The sequence below is a fragment of the Eriocheir sinensis genome, unplaced genomic scaffold, assembly GCF_024679095.1.
Source record: "Eriocheir sinensis breed Jianghai 21 unplaced genomic scaffold, ASM2467909v1 Scaffold226, whole genome shotgun sequence".
NCBI lineage: Eukaryota > Metazoa > Arthropoda > Malacostraca > Decapoda > Varunidae > Eriocheir > Eriocheir sinensis.
Window position 1 is genome coordinate 177,074 of NW_026111528.1, and position 16,712 is coordinate 193,785.

General features: G+C 46.1%; 2 protein-coding genes across 2 annotated transcripts in view; both read right to left on the reverse strand.

The window, feature by feature from the left end:
• LOC126990934 (uncharacterized) overlaps positions 1–685 on the reverse strand; it is a 102,296-nt gene extending 101,611 nt beyond the window's left edge. The window contains exons 1-2 of the mRNA XM_050849566.1: positions 679–685; positions 208–260 (exon numbers count right to left, since the gene is read on the reverse strand). Coding sequence (XP_050705523.1) covers positions 208–260; positions 679–685 — 60 coding nt within the window. The remainder of the gene's footprint in view (positions 1–207; positions 261–678) is intronic.
• On the reverse strand, positions 15–16,089 carry LOC126990929 (uncharacterized). Its single transcript, XM_050849564.1, has 4 exons — positions 15,968–16,089; positions 12,609–12,913; positions 5,773–5,918; positions 15–741 (listed from the first exon to the last, which is right to left on the reverse strand). Exons 2-4 carry the CDS (start codon positions 12,799–12,801, stop codon positions 739–741), a joined length of 342 nt encoding a protein of 113 aa, XP_050705521.1. The 5' UTR covers positions 12,802–12,913; positions 15,968–16,089; the 3' UTR covers positions 15–738.
• Positions 16,090–16,712: the final 623 nt, after the last annotated feature.

Genomic DNA, 16,712 nt, shown 5'->3' on the forward strand with positions numbered 1-16,712 from the left:
TAGATTCAATCGCAATCTGGAAGTGTTGTTTTATTTCTGCCTCACAAAACTGACTGGCTGAATACTGAACAGAAAGTCTAATGTGATCCTGGGGTTTGATCTTCACACCAATGCAATTTTTATGGCATCTTCTTTGTTCCTGTAGCCGTCTGAAGGTTAAGCTGATTTTGTAACACAGGCTCACTAAATGGAAGGCTTGCTGCTTACACTGTCACCCGAGTGTGTCTCCCAGATGACGTGCTGGCAGCAGGCAACCCACACTGCCACCAGGATAGAACACACAGTAATGGATTTAAATTAGAAAAGTATAGAATTAGGAGGGAAATAGGCAGGCCTTGGTTTAGTAATAGGGTGATGGGGGAATGGAATAGACTCAGCAATCACATACTAGTGAGTGCAGGGATGACAGCTTGTTTTATGAGTAGACTTGATAGCTACATGGACGAGGATGACAGGTGGCAGTGGGGGGAATCTGGAGCTGCCCTGTGTAGGCCATTCAGCCTCTTGCAGTCTCCCTATGTTCTTATGCTCTTATGTTCTTCTTATAAATGTCACACAAAATCTACAGGGCGTGGCTACCTGTTATTCAGTGCCCTGTTATTCATCGCTTCACTCTCTCATCGGCAGTTGTTTGTGTAAGAAGAAGAAGTCCCCGTTCTTTCAGCGCTGTCTGCTTGCTCTTCATAATTTTATCATAACAGCCGGCCAGCCAGAGGTAGGCACCAACACACCACTTGGTCACTGGAGAACATGGAAACAGTTAGGAGCAGAAGTGTGGGTGAGAAAAAGTGTGGGGCGGGGCCAGGGTGGGGAAGGGGCAACATGGGGCGAGGCCAGTTTGGGGCAGGGCCAGTGTGGGGAGGGGCCAGGGTGGGATAGGGCCAGGGTGGGGTGAGCAGCATGCACTATGGGTCAGGTTCTTGTCCTCATCAATCCCTTGCTTCAACATTCCCACATTACTTTGACCATAGCACCATATGCTCAATTTTCCTTGTTTCTGCATGTCAGTAAATGTATATCTAGTAATCAGTGCTTCTCTTCCCTCCCAACAGTTCACACCCAGTAAATACCATTGAAATAACATTAAAATAGCCTTGATTTACCATGATATCCATTTAGCATCAATTCCTTTGGTATGTGCTCTCTTATTCTGTGGCTCTGGGTGCAAGATGTTGTCCTTAACCCGTCCGCTGCGATTGACACGGATTTGGCCTTCCCCGGTAGCCTGGTAACATATAGTCCCAGGTCTTTCTCTGGCTCTGTGGTGGATAGTGGGGTGTTTCCCATGCGGTATTGGTGTGCTGCATATCCCTTCCCAAGGTGCAGGACTTTACAACATTTTTCATCACTGAATTGTAGCAGCCACTTTTTGTTCCATTCCTGTAGCTTGGTGAGGTCTTCTGGTAGGAAGTTCATAGTCAAGGGGTTAAAACTGGTCTGCCAGATTGGAACACAGCAATTCCCCAACAGCTGTACAATTAGATGGTCTTGAGACTGGGCTTCACTCTCCCTCCCCCCCCACACAAATTCTTCCCGTCCTCCCTCCCTCTGTCTCTTCTTCCCTGACCCTCACTCTCTCCCCTGTACTGTAGCCTCCATTTTGTGCATTTCATTTTAAAAACCTCCTTATAATGTTGAACTTAAATCTTGCGTTGCTCTTTAGGTAACAGCCTGTGATGAGGGTGGTCACACTCTCCTACTCTGCGGCTTTGGTGCTGGCGTGCTCCAGCCACTGACTGACTAACCAACAAGGAGGCTTTTCTGTTCTCTCCATCTCGACAGCCGTTCATTTTCACACCACAATTTAATTCTTAGGAGTGGGTTTTCTGCTCCTTATCTCCTCTACCTTGACAGTTGTTCATTTTGATTTAGCACACAACCCATTTTTCCCTTTTTTTACGTCCTGACCTATAGCACCGGTGGGCTTTTTTAGGGGGGCGTGGTGCAGGCAAGTGTTTATAGTGGCGCCATCTGTTCTTGGCTCATGCTGCCCCCCGGAGCTCATACTTGACTCACTTGGACAGTTCTTCTAGAGTCCGGGTTGATGGGTGGTCTTCAGGACAACATGTGGGTAGTCGTAGGCCACTCGGCGGTGACCGGAAAATCATACGTGGTAGAAGCGGATTCGAACCCGCATCGTCCACGCTAAGCACTCAGCCACCGCCAGTTCCTTTGGGAGGCATCATGTGTTAGGGTCACGGCCTCCTGTACCTGATTCTTGTGGGTGTTTTTCATTTTCATGGTACAGAAGAAGCCTTGTCAAACTATCACTAGGCTCATAACACTACCCATGGAAGTACCCACAACAACCTCTATGATAGTCTTGTCAGTCTATCACAAGGCTCATAACACTACCCATGGAAGTACAAACACAACAACCTCTACCAAAGCCTTGTCACACTATTACTGGGCTCATAACACTACCCATGGAAGTACAAACACAACAACCTCTACCAGAGCCAAAGCTATTACTGGGCTCATAACACCACCCATGGAAACACCCACAGACACAACCCAGGACTCTCACCGCATCACAGCCGTCAAAGTAGGAGAGTCTCGGGGATTCTGTCCGGCCTGCTCCTTCTGGCTGCTGCGTGTGTGGGGTCAGTGATGCCTTGAGAGGCGAGCGGCAGGTTAGTCAGGAGGCGGAGGGGATGATGGAGGGGCTGGCCACCACCACCACCACCACCACTGCCATCCTTGGTCAGTCTGTGCTCCTGGTCACCCTGGTACTCCACACTCCCGTTGAAAAGGTGGACTGAAATCAACACTGTACTGACTGGCCTTGTTCTGCTGATCAAGCTACACTGTGCAGGAATAGTGGTGCTCATACTGTCCTGTCTACATGTCTCCTCTGCTCCAATTTATCCTTAACTCCTTGACTGCGAATTCCTACAAGATGACATCACCAAGCTACAGGAGTGGAGCAAAATGTGGCTGCTACAATGTAATGAAGAAAAATGTAAAGTCCTGCACCTTGGGAGGGGATATCCAGCACACCAATATAGCACATGGGAGACACTCCACTATCCACCACAGAGGCAAAGAAAGTCTTGGGAGTATATGTTACCAGGCTACCAGTGAAGGCGACATCTGTGCCAATCTCAGCGGACAGGCTACATTTGTGGGTGTTTGTTAAGGCGAAATCCGTGCCAATCTCAGCGGATGGGTTACATTTGTGGGTGTTTGTTAAGGCGAAATCCGTGCCAATCTCAGCGGACAGGCTACATTTGTGGGTGTTTGTTAAGGCGACATCCGTGCCAATCTCAGCGGACAGGCTACATTTGTGGGTGTTTGTTAAGGCGAAATCCGTGCCAATCTCAGCGGATGGGTTACATTTGTGGGTGTTTGTTAAGGCGAAATCCATGCCAATCTCAGCGGATGGGTTACATTTGTGGGTGTTTGTTAAGGCAAAATCCGTGCCAATCTCAGTGGATGGGTTACATTTGTGAGTGTTTGTTAAGGCAAAATCCGTGCCAATCTCAGTGGATGGGTTACATTTGTGGGTGTTTGTTAAGGCGAAATCCGTGCCAATCTCAGTGGATGGGTTACATTTGTGGGTGTTTGTTAAGGCAAAATCCGTGCCAATCTCAGCGGACGGGTTACATTTGTGGGTGTTTGTTAAGGCAAAATCCGTGCCAATCTCAGTGGATGGGTTACATTTGTGGGTGTTTGTTAAGTCTTGTGTTTCTGCAAGCACCACTGCCACTTCAGTCATAAAAAAAAATCTGTAATCCTTCAACAGAACACATCACTGTTTGTAGGTTTGACCACTCATGAGAGCAAATGTAACTGAAAAAAAGTAGTGTGTCTCACCAATAGCATTTAATTGGTGTCTGAAAAATGGCATTATTTAAGTGATCTTGAAATACATACCCATATAAGGGGCTGATTGCTGCCTCCATCCCAGAAACTTCACCCAGTTTTCCCATTTACAACTTTCCTAGCACCAGATTTGTTTTGCTGAAATAATAGACTTTTGACTGATTTGTCATGAGTAATATAAAACACCTTAACCCCTTGACTGTGGATTTCCTACCAGAAGACATCACAAAGCTACGGGAATGGGACAAAAAGTGGCTGCTACAATTCAATATGAAGAAAATGTAAAGTCCTGCACCTTAGGAGGGGATATCCAGCACACCAATACCACATGGGAAACACTCCACTATCCACCACAGAGGCAGAGAAAGACCTGGGACTATATGTTACCAGGCTACCAGTGAAGGGATATCCAGCACACCAATACCACATGGGAAACACTCCACTATCCACCACAGAGGCAGAGAAAGACATGGGAGTGTATGTTACCAGGCTACCAGTGAAGGGATATCCAGCACACCAATACCACATGAGAAACGCTCCACTATCCACCACAGAGGCAGAGAAAGACCTGGGACTATATGTTACCAGGCTACCAGTGAAGGCCAAATCCGTGACCATCACAGCGGACGGGTTAAGCTAAACTTGATAAACTGAGATTTGGAGACAGGACCCCATGTGTATCATGTATATCACAACTAAGTAAATACAACTAGGTATGTACACCATTTAAAACCACAGAGCAGAGAACACCTGAGCCCGGCGACATCATTCTTTTCTTTTGTCAGTGTTTCTCGCGGCAGAATAAGTGAGCATTCACACCTTTAACTTTATGGTAATCATTGATGAGTCAGTGTTGAGGAAAAAGTTAATGGATAAACATAAGCCAGCGGAGAGGGAGAGAGGGAAGTGGAGAGGGAGAGGGAAGTGGAGAGGGAGAGAGGGAAGTGGTGAGGGAGAGAAAAGAAAGTGGGGAGAGAGAGGGAAGTGGTGAGGGAGAGAGGGAGATGGGGAAGGAGAGAAAGAAGTGGGGAGATAAAATGGAAAGTAGGGAGGGAGGGAGGGAAGTGGGGAGGGAGAGAGGGAGGAAGGGAGGGAGAGAGAGGGTAGTGGGGAGGGAGAAAGAAGAAAGTGGGGAGGGAGAGAGGGAGATGGGGAAGGAGAGAAAGAAGTGGGGAGATAAAATGGAAAGTAGGGAGGGAGGGAGGGAAGTGGGGAGGGAGAGAGAGGGAACTGGGCAGGGAGTGTGAGAGAGAGAGAGCTTGGGCAGTAGTAGTAGTAGTAGTAGAAAGTAGTATCGAAGAATGGAGGTTGGGTAGGGAGTGTGGGGGGCAGCAGGAGCAGGAAAGGGGATGACCGAGGAAGGGGTTGGGTTTTAAATAACAACTCTACAGCATGTAACAATACACTGCCTCCAGAACAACAAGCCAAGCCACCAAAACTCTGTGCACTTCACCACTAAAGTTATGATTTCGTTGTGGTCCAGGAAGTCCTCAGAAGTTAGCATGCCTCTAATACACACACACACACACACACACACACACACACACACACACACACACACACACACACACACAGCCTTAGTAATGGAACAGGGGCAGCTTGTGCTGGACTGAACTCTAGTGGTGAAGTACAGAGGGTTGTATTGAAGGTCAGGCATCATGACATATTCTAAATCTTATTGTAGACTGTAGAGCGACATCACTCCAGCAATGTTATCACTTCCATCCCATAGCTTGTCCAAATATACTTCCCTTCCTCTCCCTCTCTCTCAGCCATCCCATCTACTACTACTACTTTTTTTTACAATAAAGGAAACAGCTCAGGGGCAAAAGAAAGAAAACAATAATGAAAAAAAAGCCTACCAATCACTGCTCCTATAAAAAAGTTAAGGAGTGGCCAAAAGAAATCAATTTACTACTACTACTACTTCCACTACACAGCACTCACCCGTCCAGTCTTGAGGTGAGCTGCTTGGCCAGAAAGGGAGAGTGTGGCCATGGCCACCCTCGCTGTGCTGGCCTCTGCCCTGCCTGACGATGGCCTGCCCTGTATGCCGGGGCCATGGCCATCCTTGTGCCTCAGCCCCACACACCCTGAGGAGAGGAGGGCAGTGTGTGAGGGGGAGTTGCTCACTACGAGACTGCTGGGGGAGTGGACCGGGCCTGACTGTTGGCTGTGTGAAGGGTACAGGCAGGAGGAGAGGGAGGGAGGGAGGGAGAGAGGTGGGGAGGGAGAGAGAGAAGTAAGGAGAGAGGGAGGGAAAAGATGGGAGGGAGAGAGGAAAGTGGGAAGGAGAGAAGGAAGTAAGGAGAGAAAGAGAAAAATAGAAGGGAAAGAAAGTGGGGAAGAGAGAGAGAGAGAGAGAGAGAGAGAGAGAGAGAGAGAGAGAGTTGACAATGTAATTTTTTTGTTTGTTTTTACAATAAAGGAAGGAGATCAAGGGCAACAAAAAGAAGGTGTATAAAAAGCCCACTAATCGCTGTTCCTATAAAAGAGAGAAGTACAGACTATAGTCCAACCAAATTGTGGAGTCCATTTGGGCGCAGGCTCCCGCGGGTTCTTTCCTCCCTCTGCTCTGCCACACAGTGCCAACACCTATCCCTTCCTCTCACATGTATGGTAAAGGTAACATAGGAGAGGAAGGGATAGGTGTTGGGACTGTGTGGCAGAGCGGAGGGGAGAAATGGACCCGCGGGAGCCTCCGCCCAAACGGAGTAGGAAGGAAGACACCTACCGAGCGGGCGCAAGCCACTCCCGGTGAGGTATATATGGGAGGTGAGAAGGGAGCTGAAGCCCTCCAAAGACCCTTCCCATGTCCTCACTAACCGTTTTCCTATTGTCTCACCAACACCGGAGAGTAGTTCAGCATGCTCTCTAAAGACAGATCCTCTCTCTATCCACACCACACTGCATTCACACAACATATACACCTTTTCCCAAAATTAAAATTTCAAAATGGCGCACATACACCAAGCCTCGGAGTCCCCGACTGGGGGGGGGGACCACAAATTCCCCCAGGGAGGACTCCCCTTCTGGCTGCCGACCCGAGAGGTGTCTTGATAACTCCTCGAACCTCTTTCTTCTCAATTTCTGCAACATTCGCGGTCTTCGCTCTAATTTTCATTCTGTGGAACATCATCTCTCCTCCTCTAAACCTCACCTTCTCTTCCTTACCGAAACACAGGTTTCTGAGGCTACTGACAGCAATCTCTACTCTGTTCCCTCCTACTATCTCTATCCTAAATTTCAATCCAAAGCTGGATGTTGCGCCTATGTGCGCAACGACATCACTTGCTCTCGTGCCCACGACCTTGACTCTTCTGAATTTTCCACCATCTGGTTAAGACTTCACTGTCATTCTATTACTAAATACATCTGTGCTGTTTATCTCTCACCTAACTCTACCAACTATGTAAAATTCTTTGACTATTTGAATTCTAAAGTGGAGCACATCTTGACCCACTCTCCCTTCGCTGAAATCTCCATCCTAGGAGATTTCAATGTTCCCGACCAGCTTTGGCTTTCATCCTCTTTCACTGACCATCCTGGTGAACAAGCCTACAACTTTGCTATCCTCAACGACCTAGAGCAGTTGGTCCAGCACCCTACACGTATTCCCGACCGTCTTGGAGATCGGCCCAACATTCTAGACCTCTTCCTTACCTCAAACCCTTCTGCTTATTCTGTCAAACTGTTCTCTCCGTTGGGCTCCTCCGATCACAATCTTATTTTTGCATCCTGTCCTATCGCTCCTGTACACCCTCTGGACCCACCGAAGAGGCGATGCTTCTGGCATTTTGCTTCAGCTCGGTGGGACGACCTGAGGATGTACTTTTCCGATTCCGTGGAATGATTATTGCTTCCAGGATAGAGACCCCTCTGTGTGCTCAGCGCATCACAGAGGTGATTGTCTCTGGAATGGAGGCATACATTCCTCGTTTTTCTCTACTCCTCTCGCTAAAATTCCTTGGTTTAATCATGCTTGTTCTAGTGCTGTCAATGAGATAGAGGTAGCTCACAAAAGGTACCAGAGCCTTCAAACTAATGCTAATTATGAACTTTACATTTCTGCCCGAAATCGTGCCAAATCTATTCTCCGACTAACCAAAAATTCTTTCATTAATAGACAATGTCAAAACCTTGCTTTCTCTAACTCTTCCCGTGACTTCTGGCATCTAGCCAAAAACATCTCCTCCAACTTCACTTCTTCATCTTTCCCTCCACTCCTCAGTCCTGACGGCAACACTGCCGTCTCATCTATCTCTAAGGCTGAACTCTTCTCTCAAACTTTTTCTAAAAACTCCACTCTGGACGATTCTGGGCATATTCCTCCTAATCATCCCCCCTCTGACTCCTTTATGCCTGTTATAAAGATTCTTCAAAATTATGTTTTCTATGCCCTCTCTGGCCTCAATCCTCAGAAGGCTTATGGACCTGATGGAGTGCCTCCTATTGTCCTTAAAAACTGTGCCTCCGTGCTGTCACCCTGCCTGGTCAAACTCTTTCGCCTCTGCCTGTCAACATCTACCTTTCCTTCTTGCTGGAAGTATGCCTTCATACAGCCTGTACCTAAGAATGGTGACCGCTCCAATCCCTCAAACTACCGTCCTATTGCTTTACTTTCTTGTCTATCTAAAGCTTTTGAATCAATCCTTAACCGGAAGATTCAAAAGCACCTTTCCACTTCTGACCTTCTATCTGATCGCCAATATGGGTTCCGCAAGGGGCGTTCTACTGGTGATCTCCTAGCCTTCTTAACTGACTCTTGGTCATCCTCTCTTACCCGTTTCGGTGAAACTTTTGCTATTGCGCTGGACATATCAAAAGCTTTTGATAGGGTCTGGCACAAATCTTTGCTTTCTAAACTACCCTCCTACGGTTTCTATCCTTCTCTCTGTACCTTTATCTCCAGTTTCCTTTCTGACCGTTCTATTTCTGCCGTGGTAGACGGTCACTGTTCTTCCCCTAAATCTATTAACAGTGGTGTCCCACAGGGTTCTGTCCTATCTCCCACTCTTTTTCTGTTGTTCATTGATGATCTTCTTTCCAAAACGAACTGTCCTATCCATTCCTACGCCGATGATTCCACTCTGCATTATTCAACTTCTTTTAATAGAAAACCCACCCTTCAGGAACTTAACGACTCAAGGCTGGAGGCTGCAGAACGCTTAGCCTCAGACCTTACTATTATTTCCGATTGGGGCAAGAAGAACCTGGTGTCCTTGAATGGCTCAAAAACACAGTTTCTCCACCTATCCACTCGACACAATCTTCCAAACAACTATCCCCTATTCTTTGACAACACCCAGCTATCACCTTCCTCAACACTAAACATCCTCGGTCTATCCTTAACTCAAAATATTAACTGGAAACCTTATGTCTCGTCTCTTGCTAAATCAGCTTCCTCGAGGCTGGGCGTTCTGTACCGTCTCCGCCAGTTCTTCTCCCCTGCACAGTTGCTGTCCATATACAGGGGCCTTGTCCGCCCTCGTATGGAGTATGCATCTCATGTGTGGGGGGCCTCCACTCACACAGCTCTTCTGGACAGAGTGGAGGCTAAGGCTCTTCGTCTCATCAGCTCTCCTACTCATACTGATAGTCTTCTACCTCTTAAATTCCGCCGCAATGTTGCCTCTCTATCTTCCATCGATATTTCCACGCTGACTGCTCTTCTGAACTTGCTAACTGCATGCCTCCCCCCCTCCCGCGGCCCCGCTGCACTCGACTTTCTACTCATGCTCATCCCTATACTGTCCAAACCCCTTATGCAAGAGTTAACCAGCATCTTCACTCTTTCATCCCTCAAGCTGGTAAACTCTGGAACAATCTTCCTTCATCTGTATTTCCTCCTGCCTACGACTTGAACTCTTTCAAGAGGAGGGTATCAGGACACCTCTCCTCCCGAAATTAACCTCTGATTTTGGACACTCCTTTAACCTCTGTTCGGGAGCAGTGAGTAGCGGGCCTTTTTTTCTTTTTTTTTCTTTGCGCCCTTGAGCTGTCTCCTTAGCTGTAAAAAAAAAAAAAAAAAATGGGTTGGACTATAGGGATGTACCGACACCAAAATTTTGACCGATACTGATACCCCAATATTTGACCGATACCGATACCTGTGCACTGATTAAATTTTTATACAACAATTCCAGCCGCTAAAGGGCAACATCAAATGTTAAGAAAAAAAAGACCCACTACTCGTTGCTCCGCCATAGAAGGGAAGTGTTAACACACACCCCCATGAGTTTCAACAAGGGGCAAGAGAGGAGGCGCCTCATAAGGTCTAGTTGACACAACTAGGTTAGCTTTATTAATTGCCACACATTTAGGCGGAAGACTGTGAAGAGGTCCCCAGACCCTGGCAGCGTGCTCCGTTGCAGAGCGACCGTCTGACCGACTGAGGCAGCCAATTGAGGCAAATGAGGCGAGTGGAGGGGCTCCGCCAATCCCGCGCCGAAGCTACTAAACCTGTATTGTACACGTCCGCGGTGCCAAAGGCTACACTGTATACTAAGTATTATACACAGTACCCTCTCGAGTTTCGCGCTTGCTTCATTCCGAAGGTATGGCGCTAAACTCGAGGATCGCGAAACTCGAGGTATTGAAATCCATTAAAAGCGGTCATTGGTTCCAACCTGTGGAAACTAATTACTTTTGTTTTTTTGTTTTTACTTTACTCCCTTGTTATCACAATTTTTTCGACTTTACTCCCTTGTTATCTCAAAATACGTACCTCGGTAATAGGCAGAACATTGGAAGCGAGAACAGGTCGTTTTAAGCCGCAGTTGAAGGCGGCTGTCTCACAATTGGCTGGCAGTTCTGAAATTCTGAATACACGCTTGTGATCCACGTGGTGTCGTCTGCTAAACTAAGGGCGGTCGCTCGCGGTCACCCGTGGGACAGTTGGACAAGTCTATATTTTTCTGGTAGTTTTCTGTGTTATGAAATAATCTGCTGACTCTTTATGTTATAAATCATTAAATCACTCATATCATGATCGACTTTTCAATGCCTATTGAATGTAAACCGCTGCCGCCGCCGCAAAATAGCTCCCAGAGAGGCTCAACTTGCTTACTGTTTCCATATTTCCCTCACCGCTCACAAAGATCACAAGCGGACAGACTAGAACAAAACCAGGCAAATTAATACTTTTAATGCTGTGTATTCCCAGAGCGCACATGTGTGGTGGACACAGAATTACTAATATCATCACAACACCGGCCAGTGTAGTGGACGTTCTTCTTCTTCTTTTGACCTGTAATGCTTTGTATCGCTTCCTAGGTCCTCCTTCTCCACAACATGCACTTGGGGCCGCTTTCACAGTCATTTTGTTTGCTTTGGTCGTTACCAATGGCGGCGATCGCCGCTATAGTATTTCCGCGTGAAACTGGTCAATGGGTAGTGGTGGCTGCGGGGTTAGCCCAGCACCGCACTAACCAAACACTTTCAACATCCCTCGCTTCGTGTGCAGCCGCCACTACCCCGTCGGCCAGTTTCACGTGAAATACTAAGCGACGTCACAACATTACCAGATTGTCGTACTCAGCCGATTATATTTCACATCTTACCCCTAAACTGTCTTCTGGGCTCCAATAACGAAACTCATTTATAGCTATCGTTAAAAGAGTTAGATGTTTCCTGGCAATAGTTAGGCGTCAGAAACCGATAAATACTATGCTTGAGTACAACAATCTGGCAACGGTGAGCGGCGATCGCCGCCATTGGTAACGATCAAAACAAACAAAGTGACTGTGAAAGCAGCCCTAAGTTACTTAACAGTGCGCACTTATACACTTCACCCTGAGCTTAGGTGTTTTCTGTCCATTTCTCTCGCTGATTTTGCTGTTCTATGCCCTTTTGCTACTTTTCACTATTACTTTTCACCATCGCTGCCATGCATTACAGGTCAAAAGAAGAAGAAGAAGAAGAGGAAACAACGCCGGGAGATCTACAATTTTCATTGACTGGAGAAAAAGTTTTCTGGACTGTGGTTCCCCAGCACGGGGTGTTCTCTTATCTTGTTAATCAAGTAGTGAGCAAAGCAACTCTGCCAGTCCAATTTACGAGTCTCTTGGTGGGCCATCTTCCACTGCTCCTCAGCCACTGCCGTCGTCTGTTTGTTTACATGCAGCCGTGAGGTACCCACGCTCATACTCACAACCGTTTTCCATTCATAAGGACAACCAACAACTTGCTACCGGTTGGGCATACAGGCAACCGCGGTTGCCCATGGCCCCAATGGTTGGACACCGCCTTTTAAGGTAGCACGCATGACGCCGACAGTAGGTAGACGTAACCCATATATTTCAGAGCAACGCGAAACTCGTGGCGGTAATGCGCGAAACACGTGATGGTAAGAATTTAGGACTAAGCGCTAAACTAGAGGATCGCGAAACTCGGATAGCACGAAACTCGAGAGGGTACTGTGCTTTTATTGAAAGTAATATGAATCATATCATTTAAAGTGATGAAAATTAAGTTGCGGAAAATTCCAAACTATGTAGTATCATGATACTAGATAATTACACTTTTCTAATATTTTTTCAGTAATTTAGAAAATCAAATTTCTATTGAACAAAATTATATTTGCAACGAGTGACATGCGACGTACAAAACTACTTCAGGTATCGGTATCAGCAGAAAATCAGCCGATACCAATATTCATATAATGTGCCGATACCGATACTCATAAAATGTGCCGATACCACCGATACCAATACATAGGCACAGCCCTAGTAAAAAGTGGCCAAAGGAGAGGTCAGAGTGCTTAAGAATACTGGCTTGCTTACCTGCCTTGCCCTGCGCCCCGGCAAGGGTTGTGCGCATCTTCTCCAGCAGCATGAAGGCCTGCCTCTGGTCGCCTTGGCTGGGGCTTCTCATCAGATGCCTCCGCTCTGCAGATTTCATTCTTGGTGGCTCCCTGCGCGGCCGTCCTCCACAGGGTGGGGTCACACGCCTCCCTGAACCGTGTCGCCTCCTCATCTGAGCTGCTGGAGCCAGACGTGATCCTCGGCAACACAGCTTCTTAGTCTTCTTGAGGGCTCTATCACTGTGAGCGGCCTGGCAGGTGCTCACGCTCCCCTACACTGCACACCTGGAGACAAGCATTGCACTGAATGACACACCCAGAGTAATACCCCATCCCTCTCTCCTTGGCCCCACCGTGATACCTTACTAGGTTTACATACTTGGCTTCTCTTATTTCAAAAACACATCAGAGCTTGACACTTTTTGCTCGGACAAAGCGTACTCTTCAACTTCTTTTCCTACCATTGTCCATGGAAATGGCTAAACGGGAGTCAAGTGGAGGAATACTCCTGTTATGTGGCGTTAGGTCTAATTAGATTATTATTATTATTATTATTATTATTATTATTATTATTATTATTATTATTATTATTATCATCATTATTACTGAGATTCATGAAAGGGCTCCGATTACCTAACCTAATCAAAACAAACTCCTACCTAATATAACCTAACTTGACCCAACCTAACTAAAGCATATCTAACAGAACTATAACCTAATATAACCTAGCCCCCCAAGCTGCCATGTGCTTGGCCGCACTCTTATACTTTGTACTGTTATACATCAATATTTTGCAGTTTCTTTAGTTTTCTGTAAGGTATTAACCCTTTCACGCACCAAAAGTTTAATAAGTTTCTCTTTCCACTGCGACATCCGTCTGGGGCTCCCCAGGGGGCTTTGCGGAATGGCCTGACTGTGCGGCGAAAAAAAAATTCATGTTATCAATTTCAGCCACGGGTATTCTTTTTTCCGGGCATTATTATACATCGTTCATTTTGGAAGAGATTGTTCTGCCTTATGAAGGAAAAAATATCAAGAAATGCAAATAAATAGCAAAGTTTACCAACTTCGAAAAAAAAAAATTGATTAAAGAAAAATAATAAATGCTTACGTTCATCACCTCGTAGCTCAAAACTTCTTGACACGACTTTTTATGATTTACATGCCAATAAAAGAGGATTTTTATGAGGATTCCAATGCTATTATTGTAATTTTCATACGACCAGTAATTCTTGAGAAAATGGAGGAAAACTTTATTTTTCTATCTCTTCTGTTCTCTCCAGCAGAAGAAACAGCTCAAGGGCAGCAAACACAACACAACGGGCAGGTCAAGGCGGTCAAAATAGAAGTCAATTTTGTCTGGAATAGAGTTTTGATAATAATAACAAACATAACTATTAGCGCACCGCACTTATTTGCTGTCTGGAACAACTTCGCCAGACGCAATAATAATCATAATAAATAACACTAAGTCTCTCCCTGACACTCTCTGCTGGAGTTTTTTTTCACTGTTTCCACCATCACCATCATAATCATCATCATGCTCTGTACAAGTGTGTCTCAAATTCTCTTTACTTGATAGTTTCTTAGCCAGATTTTCTACTAATAACAATTACTTGTCCCTACGAAAATAAAACAAAATATCGTATCACGGCACGATCACTTTACATCGGAAGTAAGAATAAATTTCACCAAACTGTAATCCAGGCTTACCAGGCTCCAGAGACAATTTAAAGGGGCAACAGTCCGCGCTCACAGGCTGCCTGCTGAGAGGCAACTCAGCCACGGGCAATTATCACATCAAATCCAACGGCACGAGAGAGTTGACCATCAGTTTATTTTATAGGTCTAGCTTGGATCTTTGATTCAAAACATTTTGACGCAATTTTGAACGATACTTTACTTTTGGCAATTTTTTTTAAAGTTTTTTGACGCGTTTCGAGTCAAAAGCTTAGATGTAGACGATTCCATTTTGACGGGAATGGCATCATGGTGCGTGAAAGGATTAATCACTGCACTGCACTAGATTAATATAATACCATACAACACATAATACAATGTAAGAATTAGCCTCATACGAGATGGCTGCCCTTATTTCCATATCAGCCTCCATCCCACATGAGGTTAACTCTGACATTATGTGTTGTATCATTACTCTCAATGCAGCGCAGTAACTACTAACTAATGACTTTTGGAAAATTGAGTACCAAAATAATGATGTATAAAGTTAATGACCGCAGCCTAGCTCATCGTATTTTGGCAGCGGAGGGTCAGGTTAGATTATATTAGATTCTGATTTATCAAATTTGTTAAGTTCAATTGTTTACAATAAATATGTGATACACCATTGCTGACCATGGCAGAAGAGGAAGCGACGGTCATCATCATATTTTACGAGAGGGCTGCCTTTAGTGCCATATTAGCAGAAAAATTACACTAACACTAAGGAGCGGCAATAAAGGAAATATTGGCCGTTGTTGAAAAAGGGTCAGCCACCTCTTGCTGTGTTAAAATACATTATGGATGCTTTTTTTGTCCCTGAATGCAATGCAGTAAAGAATAACTTTCAGTTATTAGAAGAAATTTTGATATAACAATGCAAAACATGAAAACACGGGGGGGGCGTTAGGTAGGTTGTTAAATTAGATTAGTTTAACACGTTTAGTGCAGCGCGGCTGACTACCCTTCACCCTTCACATATTCCAGGGTATAAAATATGGATAGACGGATGTTCTACGGCCACTCAGCGTCATCTGCAGAGAATGACAATGACCCCGATGATGATGCAAGTTTGGATGATTCATCTGACTCAACCTCCAGGACAGAAATGATATCAGTAATGAAGGCAGCAAGGTGGCTTCAAAGATAGCATAAAAGGTGTCCACTTGCTGTTAGGTGTGTGAGGGAAACCCATACATGTGTGTCTCATGTTTTGCCACCAAGCATGCTTGAAATGGAACTGGCATTGTATAGCTTATAAATTATTTACCCCAAACACACAACACATACCATGCGAAACAACCTGTATTGCTGGCCGGGATTTATATAACCAGCCACCTAAAACATTAAAGAAACAACTCCCTAGTAGAACACACGCCCCACCTTGACTCTCACCACACACCTGTACACCCAACACCTGCCCCAACACTCACACAGCCCCCAACACCTGCCCCAACACTCTCACAGCCCCCAACACCTGCCTCAACACCTGTCCCAACACTCACACAGCCCCCAACACCTGCCCCAACACTCACACAGCCCCCAACACCTGCCCCAACACTCACACAGCCCCCAACACTCACACAGCCCCCAACACCTGCCACAGTGCCTATGAGTCACCTGTCACCAGTAATAATAGGAGGATGCGGCGGAACGCGACACCGCCCCGGTGGCTGGCCGCCCTGGCGCGGCGGCCGAGAGGTAAACAAACACCTTTTTCCCTCCTCAACACCTTTAGCGGCTTACTTAAGGGCTGCCATTGTCTGTGAAGTCTCGTACGCAGCTGTTGTAGGTTGGAGCACTGTAGTAATACTCGGATATAGCGTAAAATACCTGCAATAATGAGGAAGCTGGATTCAAGACAATTAGAGGCGGCCTTGAACTTGATATTGACGTCACAGGTGACTTGGGATTCCTTGCCTTTGTAACGGGGGCAGCTGCTGAGAAATAAAAATAAAAATCAGAACACACATAAGAACATAAGAACATAAGAACATAGGGAGACTGCAAGAGGCCGGGTGGCCTACACAGGGCAGCTCCAGAATCCCCCCACTACTCACGGTGGGTGAGGTGTAGTTACAGGGGTTACAGGTAGAGGCTTGATCCTCGTTATACCGGCGGTACCCAGGCACGCATCCAGCACCCCGTCACCTTACTGCACCCACACCTCACTGCCACCTGTCGTCCTCGTCCATGTAGCTATCCAGTCTACTCTTAAAACAAGCTATCGTCCCTGTACCAACTACGTGATTGCTGAGTCTATTCCATTCCCCCACCACCCTATTACTAAACCAATGCTTGCCTATATATCTCCTAAATCTATACTTTTCTAATTTAAATCCATTACTGCGAGTTCTATCCTGCT